General features: G+C 51.4%; 1 protein-coding gene across 1 annotated transcript in view; it reads left to right on the top strand.

The window, feature by feature from the left end:
• The first annotated feature begins 366 nt into the window (after positions 1-366).
• The window catches only part of LOC144611704 (RAS guanyl-releasing protein 1-like), a 114656-nt gene continuing 96227 nt past the window's right edge, over positions 367-18795 (top strand). The window contains 1 exon segment of the mRNA XM_078430935.1: positions 367-433. Coding sequence (XP_078287061.1) covers positions 411-433 — 23 coding nt within the window. The 5' untranslated portion in view covers positions 367-410.

Genomic DNA, 18795 nt, shown 5'->3' with positions numbered 1-18795 from the left:
GGGGCTGTGAGGGGGGAGGGGCAGTGAGGGGGGAGGGGCAGTGAGGGGGGAGGGGCAGTGAGGGAGAGAGTCTGTGAGGGGAGGGGCTGTGAGGGGGAGGGGCAGTGAGGGAGAGGGGCAGTGAGGGGGGAGGGGCTGAGGGGCAGTGAGGGGGGAGGGGCTGAGGGGCAGTGAGGGGGGAGGGGCTGAGGGGCAGTGAGGGGGGGAGGGGCTGAGGGGCAGTGAGGGGGGAGGGGCTGAGGGGCAGTGAGGGGGAGGGGCTGAGGGGAGCGGGGGTGCGGGTTGGGGAAGTGGGGCACCTTGCTGTGCTGGGTCGGATGCATTAACGAGGCTGCTGCAGCGGGCGGGTGGGGGGCGGGCGGCGGCTCCACAGTGACTTCACCCCGGGCTGTTTCGAGGACTCGGCAAAGATGAATCGCAGAGACACCAAGAGGTGAGTGCGGGGTCCAGTGAGTCCCCCCTCTCCCTCTCCACCGGCTACTCTCTGGTGCATCGAAAGTGCATCAAACTCTGCGGAGACCCGCTGTTGTGCGGGAGACGTGTGTGTGATGGTGACTGCCTGTGAGACTGTGTGAGAGACTGTGTGTGTGTCTGTGTGTGTGTCTGTTTGAGAATGTGTATGTGTGTGTGTGTGTCTGTATGAGACTGTGTGTCTGTGTATGTGTGTGTCTGTATGTGTGTGTCTGTGTGTTTGTATCTGTGTGTGTGTGTGTGATGGTGACTGTGTGTATATGTCTGTGAGAGTGTGTGTGTCTTTGTTTGTGTTTGTGTGTGTTTGTATGAGACTGTGTCTGTGTGTCTGTGTGTCTGTATGTCTGTGTGTGTGTCTGTGAGACTGTGTGTAACTGTCTGTGTGTCTGTATGTCGGTGTGTGTGTGTGTCTGTGAAACTGTGTGTGATTGTGTGTGTGTCTGTGTGTCGGTGTGTGTGTGTCTGTGAAACTGTGTGTGATTGTGTGTGTGTCTGTGTGTCGGTGTGTGTGTGTCTGTGTGAATCTTACAAATGGCACAACTTTTACAATCAGCATTCAGAAGGCAGGATGGTAAACCGCACGTACAAAATAAAGATTTGGAGAAGGAGCTGCAGGTGTGGGTTTACACCTAAGACAGACACAAAATGCTGGAGTAACTCAGCGGGTCGGGCAGCATCTCTGGAGAGAAGGAATGGGTGACGTTTCGGGTTGAGACCCTTTTTCAGACTGACCTGAAATGTCACCCATTCCTTCTCTCCAGAGATACTGCCTGACCTGCTGAGTTACTCCAGCATTTTGTGTCTATCTTCGGTTTGGAGAGTTTGCCAGCCACTGGAACATAACATCTTTTCACGGTGGTGTAGCGGTGGAGATGCTGCCTTGCAGTTAATGCAGCGCCAGAGACCTGGGTTCCATCCCGACTACAATAGACAACAGGTGCAGGAGTAGGCCATTCGTCCCTTCTAGCCAGCACTGCCATTCAATGTGATCATGGCTGATCATTCTCAATCAGTACCCCGTTCCTGCCTTCTCCCCATACCCCCTGACTCGGCTATCCTTAAGAGCTCTATCTAGCTCTCTCTTGAATGCATTCAGAGAATTGGCCTCCACTGGCTTCTGAGGCAGAGAATACCACAGTTTCACAACTCTCTGACTGAAAAAGTTTCTCCTCATCTCCGTTCTAAATGGCCTACCCCTTATTCTTAAACTGCGCCCCCTGGTTCTGGACTCCCCCAACATTGGGAACATGTTTCCTGCCTCTAACGTGTCCAACCCCTTAATAATATACGTTTACGTCTGTACGGAGTTTGTACATTCTCCCCGTGACCTGTGTGGGGTTTCTCCGAGATATTCGGTTTCCTCCCGCACTCCAAAGACGTACAGGTTTGTAGGTTAATTGGCTTGATTTAAGTATAAATTGCTCCTAGTGGGTGTAGGATAGTGTTAGTGTGCGGGGATCGCTGGTCGGCGCCGACCCGGTTGGCCGAAGGGCCTGTTTCCGTGCTGTATCTCTAAACTAAACTCTGGTGTAACACTGTGCTACATCGTGACAACTCGTTTGGACCCAACCCCTCCCCACAACAGCCACTTCCTCCTCCAACACCCGAAGCTCTGATCGTTAAAACGCACAGACTAGAGAGCACAGCTTTAATGGCGAGGAGCGTGGAGTTTAAAGATGTGCCTAGCATCAGAATAAACGGAGAAAGGAGATGAGGAGGAACTTCTTTAGTCAGAGGGTGGTGAATCTGTGGAATTCTTTGCCACAGAAGGCTGTGGAGGCCAAGTCAGTGGATATTTTTAAGGCAGAGATAGATAGATTCTTGATTAGTGCAGGTGTCAGAGGTTATGGGGAGAAGGCAGGAGAATGGGGTTAGGAGGGAGAGATAGATCAGCCATGATTGAATGGCGGAGTAGAATCGATGGGCCGAATGGTCTCATTCTGCTCCTATGATCTAGACTGACAGAACCTTTATCTCAGAATGGAAATATCAAAAACTGGGGGGCTTGGATTTAAGAATAAAGGGGAGGCCATTTAAAACTGAGGTGAGGAAAAACTTTTTCACCCAGAGAGTTGTGAATCTGTGGAATTCTCTGCCATAGAGGGCAGTGGAGGCCAATTCACTGGATGGATTTAAAAGAGAGTTAGATATAGCTCCAGGGGCTAGTGGAATCAAGGGATATGGGGAGAAGGCAGGCACGGGTTACTGATTGTGGACGATCAGGGGACATATATTTCAAGAGAGTTGGATTTAGCTCTTAGGGCTAAAGGAATCAAGGTATATGGGGGAAAAAGCAGGAACGGGGTACTGATTTTGGATGATCAGCCGTGATCACATTGAATGGTGGTGCTGGCTCGAAGGGCCGAATGGCTTCCTTCTGCACATATTGTCTGTGCTTCTAAGTTAAGTGAGACTGGCAAAGTTTAAAGGGGATGTGTGAGGCAAGTTTATTTTCACACAGAGGGTGGTGGGGGACTGGAACGCGCTGCCAGGGGTGGGGGTGGAGGCAGATACCATAGTGGTGTCTAAGAGGCGTTAAATAGACACATGGATATGCAGGGAATGGAGGGGTATGGATCACGTGCGGGCAGAGGAGATTAGTTTACGTTGGCATCATGTTGGGCACAGCCATTGTGGGCCGAAGGGCCTGTTCCTGTGCTGTTCAGCAGGACGTTTAACTGGAGGCATAAACTGTCAAGAAAACTGGTACTGAGTAGGAAGGAACTGCAGATGCTGGTTTACTCCGAAGATAGACACAAAATGCTGGAGTTACTCAGCGGGACAGGCAGCATCTCTGGAGAGAAGGAATGGGGGACGTTGAGGGTCGAGGCATTCCTTCAGAAACGTCGCCCGTTCCTTCTCTCCAGAGATGCTGCCTGTCCCGCTGAGTAACTCCAGCATTTTGAGTCTCTCTAGCGTTTTGTGTCTGTCTTTGAAGGAAGCTGGCACGTTGTCCCTCTTCAAGGTGGAGAAGGGAGGGATGTCACACTACAAATTGCACCGAGCCTCGGGGAAGCTATACCTCCAGCATGGAGACAGGCCCTTCGGCCCATCGAGCCCGTGCCGACCAGCAGCCACCCGACACACGAACACCACCCTGCACACCAGGGACAATTTACAGTTGTTACAGATGCCAATCAACCCACAAACCCGCACGCCTTTGGAGTGTGCGAGGAAACCCACGCAGGTCACGGGGAGAACATGCAAACTCCGTACAGACAGCACCCGTGGTCAGGTTCGAACCTTGGTCTGTGCGCCGTTCCTCTCTCCTACGTGATCACAAAGATTCACCGCATGGATTGGTGGAACGGGCGGTCGCTGGGTGAGCAGGGATGGGATCAACGCTTCAGTTGAGAGTTTTAACTTTTAAGTTTAAAGTGTAGCAGAATGAGGGCAACGCTTATTGGAGAGGACAGCATGTGTGGATGGGCGGAATGGCCTGGGTGCCCAGGTTGTCTGGAGCCAAGGTTCTCAGTCTCAGGATACAGAAGGAGAACACAAGGAGAATTTCTTCACTTAGGCTGGTGAGTGTTCATTTGTGGAGGAACAAATCCTTTAACATGTTTACAAAGTGATTGATGGAAAGATACAGCATGGAAACAAACCCTTCGGCCCACCGAGTCCACGATCACCCGTTCACACTAGTGCCATGTTATCCCACTTTCACATCCACTCGCTACACACTAGGGGTAATTTGCAGAGGGGCCGATTAAACTACAAACCCGCAAGTCTTAGGGATGTGGGAGGAAACCGGAGCACCCGGAGAAAACCCACGTGGTCACGGGGAGAACATGTAAACTCCACACATACCACACACGCACGCACGCACACACACACACACACACACACACACACACACACACACACACACACACACACACACACACACGCGTACGTCTCTGGCACTGTGAGGCAGCAACTCTATCAGATGAAGGGTATGTGAGAAGTGAAATGCGGTCAGTGTACATGTGTGTGTGAATCTCAACGAGGATACTGTGGGATAACCAGCCTGTTACCGTGCTGTGTTACTAGATGATACTGACTGTGTAAATAAAACTGTGGGAATATCCCAGCACTGACTGTGTGTGCGTGCATGCGTGCATGATGGGTAGAGGCTGCCAGCCAACATGGTCTCATTTTAACAGTGTAGTTTATTGTCACGTGTACCGAGGTACAGTGAAAAACCTTTGTTGCGTGCCTACCAGTCAGCGGAAAGACAATACATGATTACAATCGAGCCGTCCACAGTGTACAGATACATGATTAGGGAATAACGTTTAGTGCAAGGTAAAGCCAGCAAAGTCCGATCAAGGATAGTCTGAGGGTCACCAATGAGGTAGATAGTAGTTCAGCACTGCTCTCTGGTTGTGGTAGGATGGTTCAGTTGCCTGATAACAGCCGGGAAGAAACTGTCCCTGAATCTGGAGGTGTGCGTTTTCACACTTCTGTACCTCTTGCCCGATGGGAGAGGGGAGAAGAGGGAGTGGCCGGGGTGAGACTGGTCCTTGATTGTGCTGCTGGCCTTGCCGAGGCAGTGTGAGGTGTAGATGGAGTCAATGGGAGGGAGGTTGGTTTGTGCGATGGTCTGGGCTGCGTCCACAACTTCTTGCGGGTCTTGGATGGTGCTGTTCCCAAACCGAGCTGTGAAGCATCCTGATAAAATGCTTTCTACAGGGGATGGTGGACTCTCTCCCCTCGGTGTACATACAGGGACTGGTTTCACCAGCAGTGACTGTGCAGGTTACAGGGACCTGGGGCTCCAGCTGTGTTTTAGCAGCTGCATGTTCCCAATGCTGACCTTGTGTGTGTGACACTGACCAAGTATCCCAGCAACGTGCCTGCAACAAGCCTGATTGCCCGTTACAAACGCAGTCAATGCAAGGACACACGCGCACACACGCACGTTTACAACAGCATCAGAGTTTACCAGGCAGGTGTGTGTGTGTGTCACCAGGGGGTGCAGCGGTAGAGTTGCTGCCTAACAGCAAATGCTGCGCCTGGGACCCGGGTTCGATCCCGACTACGGGTGCTGTCTGCACGGAGTTTTACGTTCTCCCCCTGACTTACGTGGGTTTTCTCCAAGAGCTACGGTTTCCTCCCACACTCCAAAGACGTGCAGCTTTGTAGGTTAAATGGCTTGTTAAAATTGTAAATTGTCCCTAGTGTGTGTAGGGTAGTGTTAGTGTGTGTGGATCGATGGTTGGCACGGTCTCGATGGGCCGAAGGACCTGATTCCGTACTATATCTCTAAACTAAACCAAACTAAACACTGGACTGTGGGTGTCACTGGGAATGGAAGCAATCAAACGCTGGAAACACTCAACAGGTCAGGCAGCATCTACGGAAGGAGTCAACTATTAACAGTAGACACAAAGAACTGCAGATGCTGGTTTGGCGGTGCTAGCCCGAAGGGCCAAATGGCCTACTCCTGCACCTATTGTCGCTTGTGTGCTATTGAAACCTGCTGTTCCCGCCTTGCGTCCACACCTGACTTTTCCCTGGTTACCTCCCGTACTCTGCAACGCCCATGAAACAAAGTCCACGCGTGTGATCCCAGGAATGAGTGAGTATCTGAGGAAGGATGTGCTGGCTCTGGAGAGGGTCCTGAGGAAGTTTACGAGAATGATCCCAGGAATGAGTGGGTTAACACATGATGAGCGTTTGTCAGCACTGGGCCTGTACTCACTGGAGTTTAGAAGGATGAGGGGGGACCTCATTGAAACTTACGGAATAGTGAGCGGCCTGGATAGAGTGGATGTGGAGAGGATGTTTCCATTAGTGGGAGAGTCTAGGACCAGAGGGCACAGCCTCAGAATAAAAGGACGTTCTTTTAGAGAGGAGATGAGGAGAATTTTCTTTAGTCAGAGGGTGGTGAATCTGTGGAATTTGTTGCCACAGACGGCTGTGGAGGCCAAGTCAATGGATATTTTTAAGGTGGAGATTGACAGATTTTTTATTAGTTCGGGTGTCGGGAGAAGGCAGGAGAATGGGGTTGGGAGGGAGAGATAGATCAGCCATGATTGGATGGCGGAGTAGACTTGATGGGCCGAATGGCCTAAATCTGCTCCAAGAACGTTATGAGCTTCTGAAACGTCGCTCCATGCAATGCAAGGACCTTGGGTAGGCCGCATTTGGAGTATTGCATGCAGTTCTGGTCGCCGCATTGCATGGTTGCTTTGGAGGGGATGCAGAAGACGATTTCCAGCATGCAACATGGATTAGAGGGGATTAGCTGCAGGGAGAGGTTGGAGAAACTTGCATTATTATCTCTGGTATGTTGTCGTTGTCCTGAACTTCACCCAGTATAACATGGGAGGCTGTCTGAAGGATATTCACGAGGGTCAATCCTGGGACGATGATGTCCCATCAAGAAGGGATGGAGAGTTTTTATGAGAAGAATAGAAAATAGGTGCAGGAGCAGGCCATTCAGCCCTTCGAGCCAGATGTTGTCAATCCGGTACAAGGAAGATTTACGAGGATGTTGGCAGGACTTGAGTGCCTGAGCTACAGGGAGAGGTTGAGCAGGCTGGGTCTCTATTCCTTGGAGCGCAGGAGGATGAGGGGTGATCTTATTGAGGTATAAAATCATGAGAGGAATAGATCGGGTAGACGCACAGAGTCTCTTGCCCAGAGTAGGGGAATTGAGGACCAGAGGACATAGATTCAAGGTGAAGGGGAAAATATTTAATAGGAATCTGAGGGGTGGTGGGTGTATGGAACGAGCTGCCAGAGGAGGTAGTTGAGGCTGGGACTGTTTCAACGTTTAAGAAACAATTAGACAGGTACATGGATAGGATATGGGCCAGGTGGGACTAGTGTAACTGGCCAGAGCGGGCAAGTTGGGCTGAAGGGACAGTTTCAATGCTGTATGACTTGATTACTATATGGTTCTATGACACAGAGTGCTGCAGTAACTCAGTGGGCCAGGCAGCATCGCTGGAGAACATGGACAGGTGACGTTTCACAGAGTGCTGGAGTAACTCAGTGGGTCAGACAGCATCTGTGGAGAACATGGATAGGTGACGTTTCACAAAGTGCTGGAGTAACTCAGCGGGTCAGGCAGCATCGCTGGAGAACATGGATAGGTGACGTTTCACAGAGTGCTGGAGTAACTCAGCGGGTCAGGCAGCATCGCTGGAGAACATGGATAGGTGACGTTTCACAGAGTGCTGGAGTAACTCAGTGGGTCAGACAGCATCTGTGGAGAACATGGATAGGTGACGTTTCACAGAGTGCTGGAGTAACTCAGCGGGTCAGGCAGCATCTCTGGAGACCATGGACAGGTGACGTTTGCGGTCGAGACACCTCTTCATGCTTGAAGTCTAGACGATTGAGCGGTGACCTTATCCATACATATAAGCTCTTGAGGATGGTTGACAGTGTGGATGCTGAAATGTTCTCATGACTGGGAGAGTTGCAGCCAAGAGAACATGGTGCAGAATAAGGGGCCGGTCATTTAAAACTGTGGTGCGTGGAAATATCTTGTCTCGGAGGGTAGAAAATCTCTGAAACACTGTGTCCCTAAGGCTGGTGGTGACCAGATCGTTAACTATATTTAAGTTGGCGGCACGGTGGCGCAGCGGTAGAGTTGCTGCCTCACAGCGCCAGAGACCCGGGTTTGATCCAGACTATGGGTGTTGTCTGTACGGAGTTTGTATGTTTTCCCCGTGACATATGTTTTCTCCGAGATCTTCGGTTTCTTCCCGCACTCCAAAGACGTGCTGGTTTGTAGGTTAATTGGCTTGGTATAAATGTAAATTGGCCCTGGTGTGTGCAAGATGGTGTTAATGTACAGAGATGTTGTCTATCCTGCTGAGTTACTCACCCCAACATTGTCTGTCTGTCTTCATGGGTCCTGACCTGCTTAGAGGGCCTGTCCCACGTAGGCGATTTTAAGGCCAGTGACTAGGCTGTCGCCGACAGTTCGCCGGGTGTCGCAGGCATGATCGTGAGGAGTCTTCCAAAGATCGTAGTGGATCTCGGTGCGTCGCTGAGAAATCAAACGGAGTGAAATCTCTCGGCGACAGCTGGCTTGTCGCCAGGTATCGTTGCTTATTGCGGTCGCTGTCGCCTGCTGTCCCCAGGTTTGATAGGTTCTCTTAGATGCATTTAGAAGCACATGATATTAAAATAAGTAAAGTCATTTCAAAATACCATAAAATGCTTGTGTTTAACCAATTTATTTACCGTCAGGACATTTGACAGGTAGATTGGAGGCAACAGTTTGACGGTCAGGTAAGCGTGGGAATATCGCGATGTTTATGGCCATCAGCCATTACATTTAAAGTGGGCTCCCAACCCAGATATGCAACCCAGAAACCAGATATGCATCTCCCTTACATTTTCAAAGAATGCCCACACACTTCTCACAAAAATCCACTGAACCACTTTAAAAACATTTTTTTTAATACAGCTATTAGTAAACTGGAAGTAAGTCCGGTTTATTCCTTGTTAGAGTGAAGCTTGGTTTTTAAGTAACCCATACAAGGTGTTATAGTTCAAAACTCTCAAGTACTTACCGACTTGTCAGTGATTTCAGCGAAAATTAGGACGCCGGAGAAGCATTGACAGCGGGGGAATTTGTGCGATGTTTCAGAAGACGCTGTAATCTCGACCTGACTCGGCATTGTCGTGGTCATTGTCATCGGGTAAAAGAAAAGTTTGGCGATCTGCTACGACTTTGACAGTCGCCTCAAAATCGCCTAAAGTTGGACAGCTCCTTTACTCTCCCAGTTCAGTTCAGTGTAGTTTATTGTCATGTGTACCGAGGTACAGTGAAAAGCTTTTGTTGCGTGCTAACCAGTCAGCGGAAAGACAATACATGATTACAATCGAAGCAACACGGTGTGTAGATACATGATAAGGGAATAACGTTTAGTGCAAGGTAAAGCCAGCAAAGTCCGCTCAAGGATCGTCCACTGACATCGTTTCAGCCTGAAACGTGGCCTGGCCATTCCCTCCACAAATGTGCCTGGCCTCCAGAGCTTTTACTTTTAGTTTAGAGATACAGCGTGGAAACAGGCCCTTCGGCCGATCGAGTCCGTGCCGACCAGTGATCGCCCCGTACAGTAGCTCTAGTCTACACACTAGGGACAATTTACAGGGTCCAATTAACCTGCACATCTTTGGAATGTGGGAGGAAACCGGAGCACCCGGAGAAAACCCACTTGGTCACGGGGAGAACGTGCAAACACCGCACGGACAGGATCAAACCCTAGTCTCTGGCGCCGTGAGGCAGCAACTCTACCGCGCGCCACCTTTCACGCACTTCGTTCTTCCAGCACTTTGTGTTTTGCTGAAGATTCCAGCATCTGCAGTTCCTCGCGTCACCCCTTTGTCTTGGCGTGGTGCCAGGTTAGAGTTTCCAATGTCACTTGTGTTTACCATTAGCGGCGCGGCGCGTGTGGGAGTGATGGTGGAGGTTTGAGGGCAGGTAAAGGTGAGTCGAATGTTCTGGGGATTGGACAAAGTGGGATTGCCAAGAATTAGGACAGGTGGCAAAGCCAGTGTGCCTGGGGCAGGCTCGCACTTTCACTTCAGTGCTGTGGCCACGGGCAAGGAAAGGGTTAAAGTGCCTCCCCACCACACACCGAGAAGCTCCTGAACTGACAGTTTCCTAAGGTCAAAAGGGATAGGAGCAGAATTAGGCCACTCGGCCCATCAAGTCTACTCCGCCATTCAATCATGGCTGATCTATCTCTCCCTCCTAACCCCATTCTCCTGCCTTCTCCCCATAACCCCTGACACCCGTACTAATCAAGAATCTATCTATCTCTGCCTTAAAAATACCCACTGACTTGGCCTCCACAGCCGTCTATGGCAACGAATTCCACAGATTCACCACACTGTGACTGAAGAAATTCCTCCTCATCTCCTTCCTAAAAGAACGTCCTTTAATTCTGAGGCTGTGCCCTCTGGTCCTAGACTCTCCCACTAGTGGAAACATCCTTACCACATCCACTCTATCCAGGCCGCTCACTATTCTATACGCCCCCCTCATCCTTCTAAACTCCAGTGAGTACAGGCCCAGTGCCGACAAACGCTTACCATAGGTTAACCCACTCATTCCTGGGACCATTCGTGTAAACCTCCTCTGCTTTATCCCTGATAATGGTTAATTCCCCGCTGACCATGTTCACTGACTGTTTAGTCAATGAGTGGTGTAGGGAGGTGCTGGGTAAATACAGCACCCCTCAAAGTGACTGTGTGGAAGCATGCAGGTACAGCAGGCAGTGAAGAAAGCCAATAGAATGTTGGCCATAACAAGAGGAGTTGAGTATAGGAGCAAAGAGGTCCTTCTGCAGTTGTACCGGGCCCTAGTGAGACCGCACCTGGAGTACTGTGTGCAGTTTTGGTCTCCAAATTTGAGGAAGGATATTCTTGCTATTGAGGGCGTGCAGCGCAGGTTTACTAGGTTAATTCCCGTTTTTTCACTGTACCTCCGTATACGTGACAATAAACTACACTGAACTAGCATGGGTGGGGCATCTTGGTGGGCATGCACGAGATGGGCTGAAGGGCCTGTTTCCGTGCCACATGGTCTATGACTGGTTCTCACACACCCACTGCCAAGTCTCCCGGGCACAATGCTCGTCCCGTGAGGAACCTTTGGTGCCACGGTGGTGCAGCGGTAGAGTTGCTGCCTCTCAGTGCCAGAGACCCGGGTTCCATCCCGGAGTTTGTACGTTCTCTCCGTGACCTGTGTGACCTGCGAGATCTTCGGTTTCCTCCCACACTCCAAAGACGTGCACGTTTGTAGGTTGATTGGCTTGGATTAAATGTAAATTGTCCCTAGTGTGTAGAGGATAGTGTAGGAAGGAAGTGCAGATGCTGGTTTAAACCAAAGATAGACACAAAAAGCTGGAGTAACTCAATGGGACAGGCAGCATCTCTGGAGAGAAGGAACGGGTGACATTTTGGGTCAAGATCCTTCTTCAGACTCAAGTGATTCGGGATAGTGTTAGTCTGCGGGGATCGCTGGTCGGCATGAACCGATGGGCCGAAGGGCCTGTTTCCGTGCTGTTTTACTAAACTAAACCTTCATGTGGTGACTCTGACCGCTGGGAGGAACTAGAAGGTAGAAATTGGAGGAACAGCACCTCATATTTTGCTTGGGCAGCTTACAGCCCAGCGGTATAAACATTGACTTCTTTAACTTTAGATAGCTCCTCTTTCCCCTCCCCTTCCCAGTTCTTCCACTGTCTTCCTGTCTCCACCTATATCCAGCACTCTGTGTCATTGAACCATATAGACATCAGTCTGAAGAAGGGTCTCGACCCGAAACGTCACCCATTCCTTCTCTCCAGAGATGCTGCCCGATCCGCTGAGTTACTGCAGCTTTTAGTGATACCTTCTGGGAGGGACTAGGGTCACGTGGGGGGTGGGGATGGGGGGGGCTGTTCCCCACTGATAGGCCATGAATCCACAGTCATGGGTCAGATAAGGTCCCTACTCTCTGCTTATCTTGCAGCCGAGACCTTGGTAGTTGGATTCCACCCAGTCTCGTGCTTCTGCAGTGCCATGGAGAGTCGGGCATGGCTCTCCCAGCGCACTGCGTGGACCTGACTCCAGCGCTCGACATTGTTGGGCAGAATTGCAGGCTGGTAACTCTGAGTGAGCTGGGCATTCCCCCTGAGAAGCCACAGCAACGGGACTTTCCCCCCCCCATCGTCTGCCCCCACTCAGTATTGTTGTGCTTGAGCAGCTCACACCCCAGCGGTATGAATATTGATTTCTCTAGCTTCAAGTAACCCTGCCATCCTCTCTCTCTCTCTCTCTCCCCGTCCCTCCCCCACCCAAGTCGTACCAGCTTCAAAGTCTTGTTAAGTCTCAGATTGTAACTCGTTCTCACCTAGCCCACAGCTAACAATCCGCAGGCATTGCCACTTTCATTTCACTACACATCGTGTATGTGACAAATAAATTCGACTTGACTTGAAGGTATTTATTCACAAAATACTGGAGTAACTCAGCAGGTCAGGCAGCATCTCAGGAGAGAAGGAATGGGTGACGTTTCGGGTCGAGCCCCTTCTACTAAAACTCGTTTGTTTGTTCCTGAACTACAGCCAAAACGGTACACAATAGCATGACAATTTTAGGCCCACCTTACTCACCGTCGTCCCTTTGGTGCTAATGGAAGAAGTTTCATTGAAATTGGTGGTATATTTTTAAAGTTATTCACATTTTAAAGTTTAAAGCTATCTCCTAGGGAGGGAGGGAGGGAGGGAGGGAGGGAGAGGGAGGGGGGAGAGGGAGGGGGGAGGGGGATGAGGGGGATGGAGTGGGGGGGGAGGGAGGAGGGGACGGGGTGGGGGAAGGGGCAAGGAAGGAGGGAGGGATTGAGGGGGGAGGAGAGGGTGCTGCACCAATGCAGGAGAGGTTTGGGCCCAACGGGCGGGTCCACTTGGTCTAGTTTGTTCTACAACTCTACATCACCGTCTACATCTATCACGTCTCTGTCCCCTGACTCTCGGTCTGAAGAAGGGTCTCAACCACAGTACATCACCGATTCCTTGTCACCATAGATGCTGTCTGACCCGCTGAGTTACTCCAGTAGTTTGTGTCTACCTTCGGTTAGAACTGAGACTGAGTGCGTGCTCCGTCTCTGGGTCGGGGGGCTTCTGCCGAGCATGTCTCGGTGTTGGGGCAGAGATACAGCACGGGAACGAGCCCTTCGGCCCACCGAGTCCGTGCCAACCAGCGATCCCCGCACACTAACACTATCCTACACACACCAGGGACAATTCACAATATCACCAAAGCCAATTAACCTACAAACCTGCACGTCTGTGGAGTGTGGGAGGAAACTGGAGCACCCGGAGAAAAGCCACGCAGGTCACGGGGAGAACGTACAAACTCCGTACAGACAGCGCCCGTAGTCGGGATGGAACCCGGGTCTCTGTCGCTGTGAGGCAGCAACTCTACTGCTGCTCCACCAAGTGTGTTGAGTGTGTGCCAGTGTGTCAAGGGTAGAGATCATGGGGGGGAGTTATGAGGGTCCAAGTGTGGTGGGGGTGGGCTGCATTGAGTGTGCCCCAGTGTGTTGAGGCTAGTGTGCACTGTGTGAGCTGAGTGTGTCCTGGTGTGTCGAGTGTGTCCTGGTGTGCTGGTGTGTTGAGGCTAGTGTGCGCTGTGTGAGCTGAGTGTGTCCCGTTGGGTTGAGTGTGCCCCAGTGTGTTGAGGCTAGTGTGCACTGTGTGAGCTGAGTGTGCCCCAGTGCGGTGTGTGTGTTCAGAGGAGCTGACACTTGCAGTGTGAGCTGACACCAGGCAGCTCTTGCCTTGCTCTGCTGTGACAGTGCTGGTGTTTTGAGCGACTGAGACTGGCTCCTTCCTGCTTATCTGGTGGTGATCTCGCTGTGATCGCAGCCACCACAGTTTCGTTATTGATAGCAGCAGCAGCGCCCCAGATACACAGGCCACGTGTGGTCTCGCCTTTCATGCCAGCTCAGGAACCCTGGCCACGGCCTCCACCAATGGATATCAGTCGTGGTGGTGTGTGAGCGCGTGTGTGTTTGTGTGTGTGCGCGTGTTTGTGTATGTGTGCACGCATGCGTGTGTGTGTGTGCACGCATGCGTGTGTGTGTGTGCACGCATACGTGTGTGTGCACGCGTGTGTGTGTGTGCACGCTTGCGCGTGTGTGGGTGTGAGCGCATGCGTGTGTATGAGCACATGCGTGTGCGCGTGTGTGTGTGTAGGAAGGAACTGCAGACGCTGGTTTAAACCAAAGATAGACACAAACAGCTGGAGTAACTCAGCGGGACAGGCAGCATCTCTGGAGAGATGGAATGGGTGGCGTTTCGGGGCGAGACCTTCTTCAGACTGGTTAGGGATTAGTTCTGAAGAAGGGTCTCGACCCGAAAGGTCACCCATCCATTCCCTTGCTCCAGAGATGCTGCCTGTCCCGCTGAGTTGCTCCAGAGATGCTGCCTGTCCCGCTGAGTTGCTCCAGAGATGCTGCCTGTCCCGCTGAGTTGCTCCAGAGATGCTGCCTGTCCCGCTGAGTTGCTCCAGAGATGCTGCCTGTCCCGCTGAGTTGCTCCAGAGATGCTGCCTGTCCCGCTGAGTTGCTCCAGAGATGCTGCCTGTCCCGCTGAGTTGCTCCAGAGATGCTGCCTGTCCCGCTGAGTTGCTCCAGTGATGCTGCCTGTCCCGCTGAGTTGCTCCAGAGATGCTGCCTGTCCCGCTGAGTTGCTCCAGAGATGCTGCCTGTCCCGCTGAGTTGCTCCAGAGATGCTGCCTGTCCCGCTGAGTTGCTCCAGAGATGCTGCCTGTCCCGCTGAGTTGCTCCAGAGATGCTGCCTGTCCCGCTGAGTTGCTCCAGAGATGCTGCCTGTCCCGCTGAGTTGCTCCAGAGATGCTGCCTGTCCCGCTGAGTTGCTCCAGAGATGCTGCCTGTCCCGCTGAGTTGCTCCAGAGATGCTGCCTGTCCCGCTGAGTTGCTCCAGAGATGCTGCCTGTCCCGCTGAGTTGCTCCAGAGATGCTGCCTGTCCCGCTGAGTTGCTCCAGAGATGCTGCCTGTCCCGCTGAGTTGCTCCAGAGATGCTGCCTGTCCCGCTGAGTTGCTCCAGAGATGCTGCCTGTCCCGCTGAGTTGCTCCAGAGATGCTGCCTGTCCCGCTGAGTTGCTCCAGAGATGCTGCCTGTCCCGCTGAGTTGCTCCAGAGATGCTGCCTGTCCCGCTGAGTTGCTCCAGTGATGCTGCCTGTCCCGCTCAGTTGCTCCAGAGATGCTGCCTGTCCCGCTGAGTTGCTCCAGCTGTTTGGGCCGATCTTCAGTCGCGACGGTCATTTCTAAAGAAGCTGTCAACCTGTGAAGTGACGTTCCCTCACACAGACAGTGATGGTGCAGATATCTGTGCCCCTGCTAAACACCTCTTGTTTTTAGTAATCAAAATCATTGTTATTCTGAGTTTAGAAGTTATTCTGAGAAGCTTATTGTGAGTTTGTGTTTTTTAGACTGTTGGCAGATCAATTTCCCTCCTGGAATAAATAAAGTTCTCTTATATCGTAGATGGAGAGGGGTCAATGAGTGGGTTAACCTATGATGAGCGTTTGTTGGCACTGGGCCTGTACTCACTGGAGTTTAGAAGGATGAGTGGGGACCTCATTGAAACGTGCAGAATAGTGAGCGGCCTGGATAGAGTGGATGTGGAGAGGATGTTTCCACTAGTGGGAGAGTCTAGGACCAGAGGTCACAGTGGAGACAGTCAGTGGATATCTTTACGGCAGAGGTAGATAGATTCTTGATTAGTACGGGTGTCAGGGGTAACGGGGAGAAGGCAGGAGGGAGAGATAGATCTGCCATGGGCCGAATGGTCCAATTCTGCTCCTATCACTTATGAACTTAGAGTAAACAAAATATGTATAAAACTGGTACTGTGCAAAAATTCTCCTGACATTCTTGGAGGCTGTACATATAATCAACGTGTCGTAACATAGTGTTTACCCAATGTTGTCCCCCACCCTTGCCACTCATGTGGCCCACTGGCGTGGGATCCCTTCCCTTATTTGGAGGGGCGTCTCTCTCCACCACACCCTGCCCCCCATGTCCAGCAGCGGAAGGGCCCTAGACTGTGATCTTCCCCACGGAGCCTTGGCGTTGGTTGCACCGAGCTTCAGTGCGTCCCTCAGCACGTACTCCTGCAGTCTGCAGCGGGCCAGTCGGCAACATTCCCCCACGGACAGCTCGCTCCGCTGGGAGGTCAACAATGCTCGGGCAGACCAAAGAGCGTGTTTCACCGAGGTGATGACCTTCCAGCAGCACTCGATGTCAGTCTCTGAATGTGTCCCTGGGAACAGTCTGTAGATCAGAGTCTTGGTTTAGTTTAGAAATACAACACGAAAATAGGCCCTTCGGCCCACCAGGTCCGTGCGGACCAGCGATCCCCGCACATTAACACTATCCTACATCCACTAGGGACAATTTTCTTTACATTTACCAAGCCAATTAACCTACAAACCTGCACGTCTTTGGAGCGTGGGAGGAAACCGGAGATCTCGGAGAAAACCCACGCAGGTCACGGGGAGAACGTACAAACTCCGTACAGACAGCACCCGTAGTCGGGATAGAACCCGGGTCTCTGGCGCTGCATTCGCTGTAAGGCAGCAACTCTACCGCTGCACCACCCTGACTGCCCATTCTGAGTTCTGAGATAACAGAGGTGTCAAGGGGTTATGGGGAGAAGGCAGGAGAATGGGGTTGGGAGAGAGAGATAGATCAGCCATGATTGAATGGCGGAGTGGACTTGATGGGCCGAATGGCCTAATTGTGCTCCTATCACTTGTGAACTTTTGAACCGGTGTGAACGGGTGATCAAAAGTTGGCAAAAGGTACAGAAGTGTGAAAACAGATTCAGGGACAGTTTCTTCCCGGCTGTTATCAGGCAACTGAACCATCCTACCACAACCAGAGAGCAGTGCTGAACTACTATCTACCTCATTGGAGACCCTCGGACTATCCTTGATCGGACTTTGCTGGCTTTACCTTGCACTAAACGTTATTCCCTTATCATGTATCCACACACTGTTAAAGGCTCGATTGTAATCATGTTTTGTATTTCCGCTGACTGGTTAGCACGCAACAAAAGCTTTTCACTGTACCTCGGTACACGTGACAATAAACTAAACTGAACTGAGAGTTCATGCAAATACTGCCAGTGCACAGGAAGGTAAGCAGTATTGTGGACTTCACTGTATGGAGGTTGGTGTTAAACAAGGCTCTCGGTTTAAGTCACAACGGACTGGCCCGACGTTGGGAACATAAGGCAGCACATCATGATGCAGCTGCACAAGTCATGAGGTCATAATAATTGGAGTAGAATTAGGCCATTCGGCCCATCAAATCTACTCCGCCCTTCAATCATGGCTGATCTATCTCTCCCTCCTAACCCCATTCTCCTGCCTTCTCCCCATAACCCCTGACACCCGTACTGATCAAGAATCTATCTATCTCTGCCTTACAAATATCCACTGACTTGTCCTCCACAGCCGTCTGTGGCAAAGAATCCCACAGATTCACCACCCTCTGACTAAAGAAATTTCTCCTCATCTCCTTCCTAAAGGAACGTCCTATAATTCTGAGGCTGTGACCTCTGGTCCTGGACTCTCCCACCAGTGGAAACATCCTCTCCACATCAAGCGGTCGGTGACAGTCAAGTGTGGGGCCACAGAGAGTGTTGTGGAGCAGAGAGATCCGGTGCATATTTCCTTGAAAGTGGTGAGTCAGGTGGGCAGCGTAGTGAAGAAGGCACCATTGGAGGCTTGCCTTCATTCAGAAGGGTATTCAGTACAAAGGTTGGCACATCATAGTGCATCTGTATAAGCCATTGGTGAGACCACACTTTCAGTACTGCGTGCAGTTCTGACCACCCAGAGTTTTAGACTTTTGCTTTAGACTGGCGCAGCGGTAGAGTTGCTGCCTCACAGCGCCGGAGACCCGGGTTCGATCCCGACCACGGGCGCTGTCTGTGCGGAGTTTGTACGTTCTCCCCGTGACCTACATGGATTTTCTCCAAGATTTTGGTTCCCTTCCACACTCCAAAGACGTGCAGGTTTGTAGGTTGATTGGCTTGGTGTATGTGTGTAAATTGTCCCTAGTGTGTGTAGGATAGTGTTAGTGCGCGGGGATCGCTGGTCGGCGCGGACTCGGTGGGCCGAAGGGCCTGTTTCCGCGCTGTATCTCTAAACTAAACTATGCTCTCAGCCTCACCGAGAATTCGATTAAAATGGTTGCAAAGTGGCTTTGCAGAGAATGCTCAGTGTAAACAGATTTTGTGAAGAGATTGTGGGTTAGATTTTAGAAAAACACTCCACCACCACTACTCACTGTCTTCCACGACCAAAACCAATTGTGTAACTGGCTTACCGTCTCATTGTAGGTTCCAAGAAACGTAATCTTTTGGGCGGCTACTGTGCGGAATCTGGTCAAATGCTTTTCTAAAGGACATGTAGTCACCATCTATCGCCCCACCCCCTCCACCATCTTATTCATGGCCTCCTCAAAATAGTCAACAACATGTGTGAGACAACACCTCTCTCACACTAAGATGGACACAAAATGCTGGAGTAACTCAGCGGGACAGGCAGCATCTGTGGAGAGAAGGAATGGGTGACGTTTCGGGTCGAGACCCTTCTTCAGAAACGTCAGGGTCTGAAGAAGGGTCGTGACCCTAAACATCACCCATTCCTTCTCTCCAGAGCTGCTGCCTGTCCCGCTGATTTACTGCTGCTTTTTTAGTTGGTAGCGCGGAAACAGGCCCTTTCGGCCCACCGGGTCCGCGCCGCCCAGCGATCCCCGCACGCTAACACTGTCCTATACCCACTA

This window comes from Rhinoraja longicauda, chromosome 41 (assembly GCF_053455715.1).
Source record: "Rhinoraja longicauda isolate Sanriku21f chromosome 41, sRhiLon1.1, whole genome shotgun sequence".
In the NCBI taxonomy this organism is placed as follows: domain Eukaryota; kingdom Metazoa; phylum Chordata; class Chondrichthyes; order Rajiformes; family Arhynchobatidae; genus Rhinoraja; species Rhinoraja longicauda.
The sequence above is the reverse complement of the archived record's forward strand: the minus strand, read 5'-3'. Positions and strand labels throughout refer to the sequence as shown.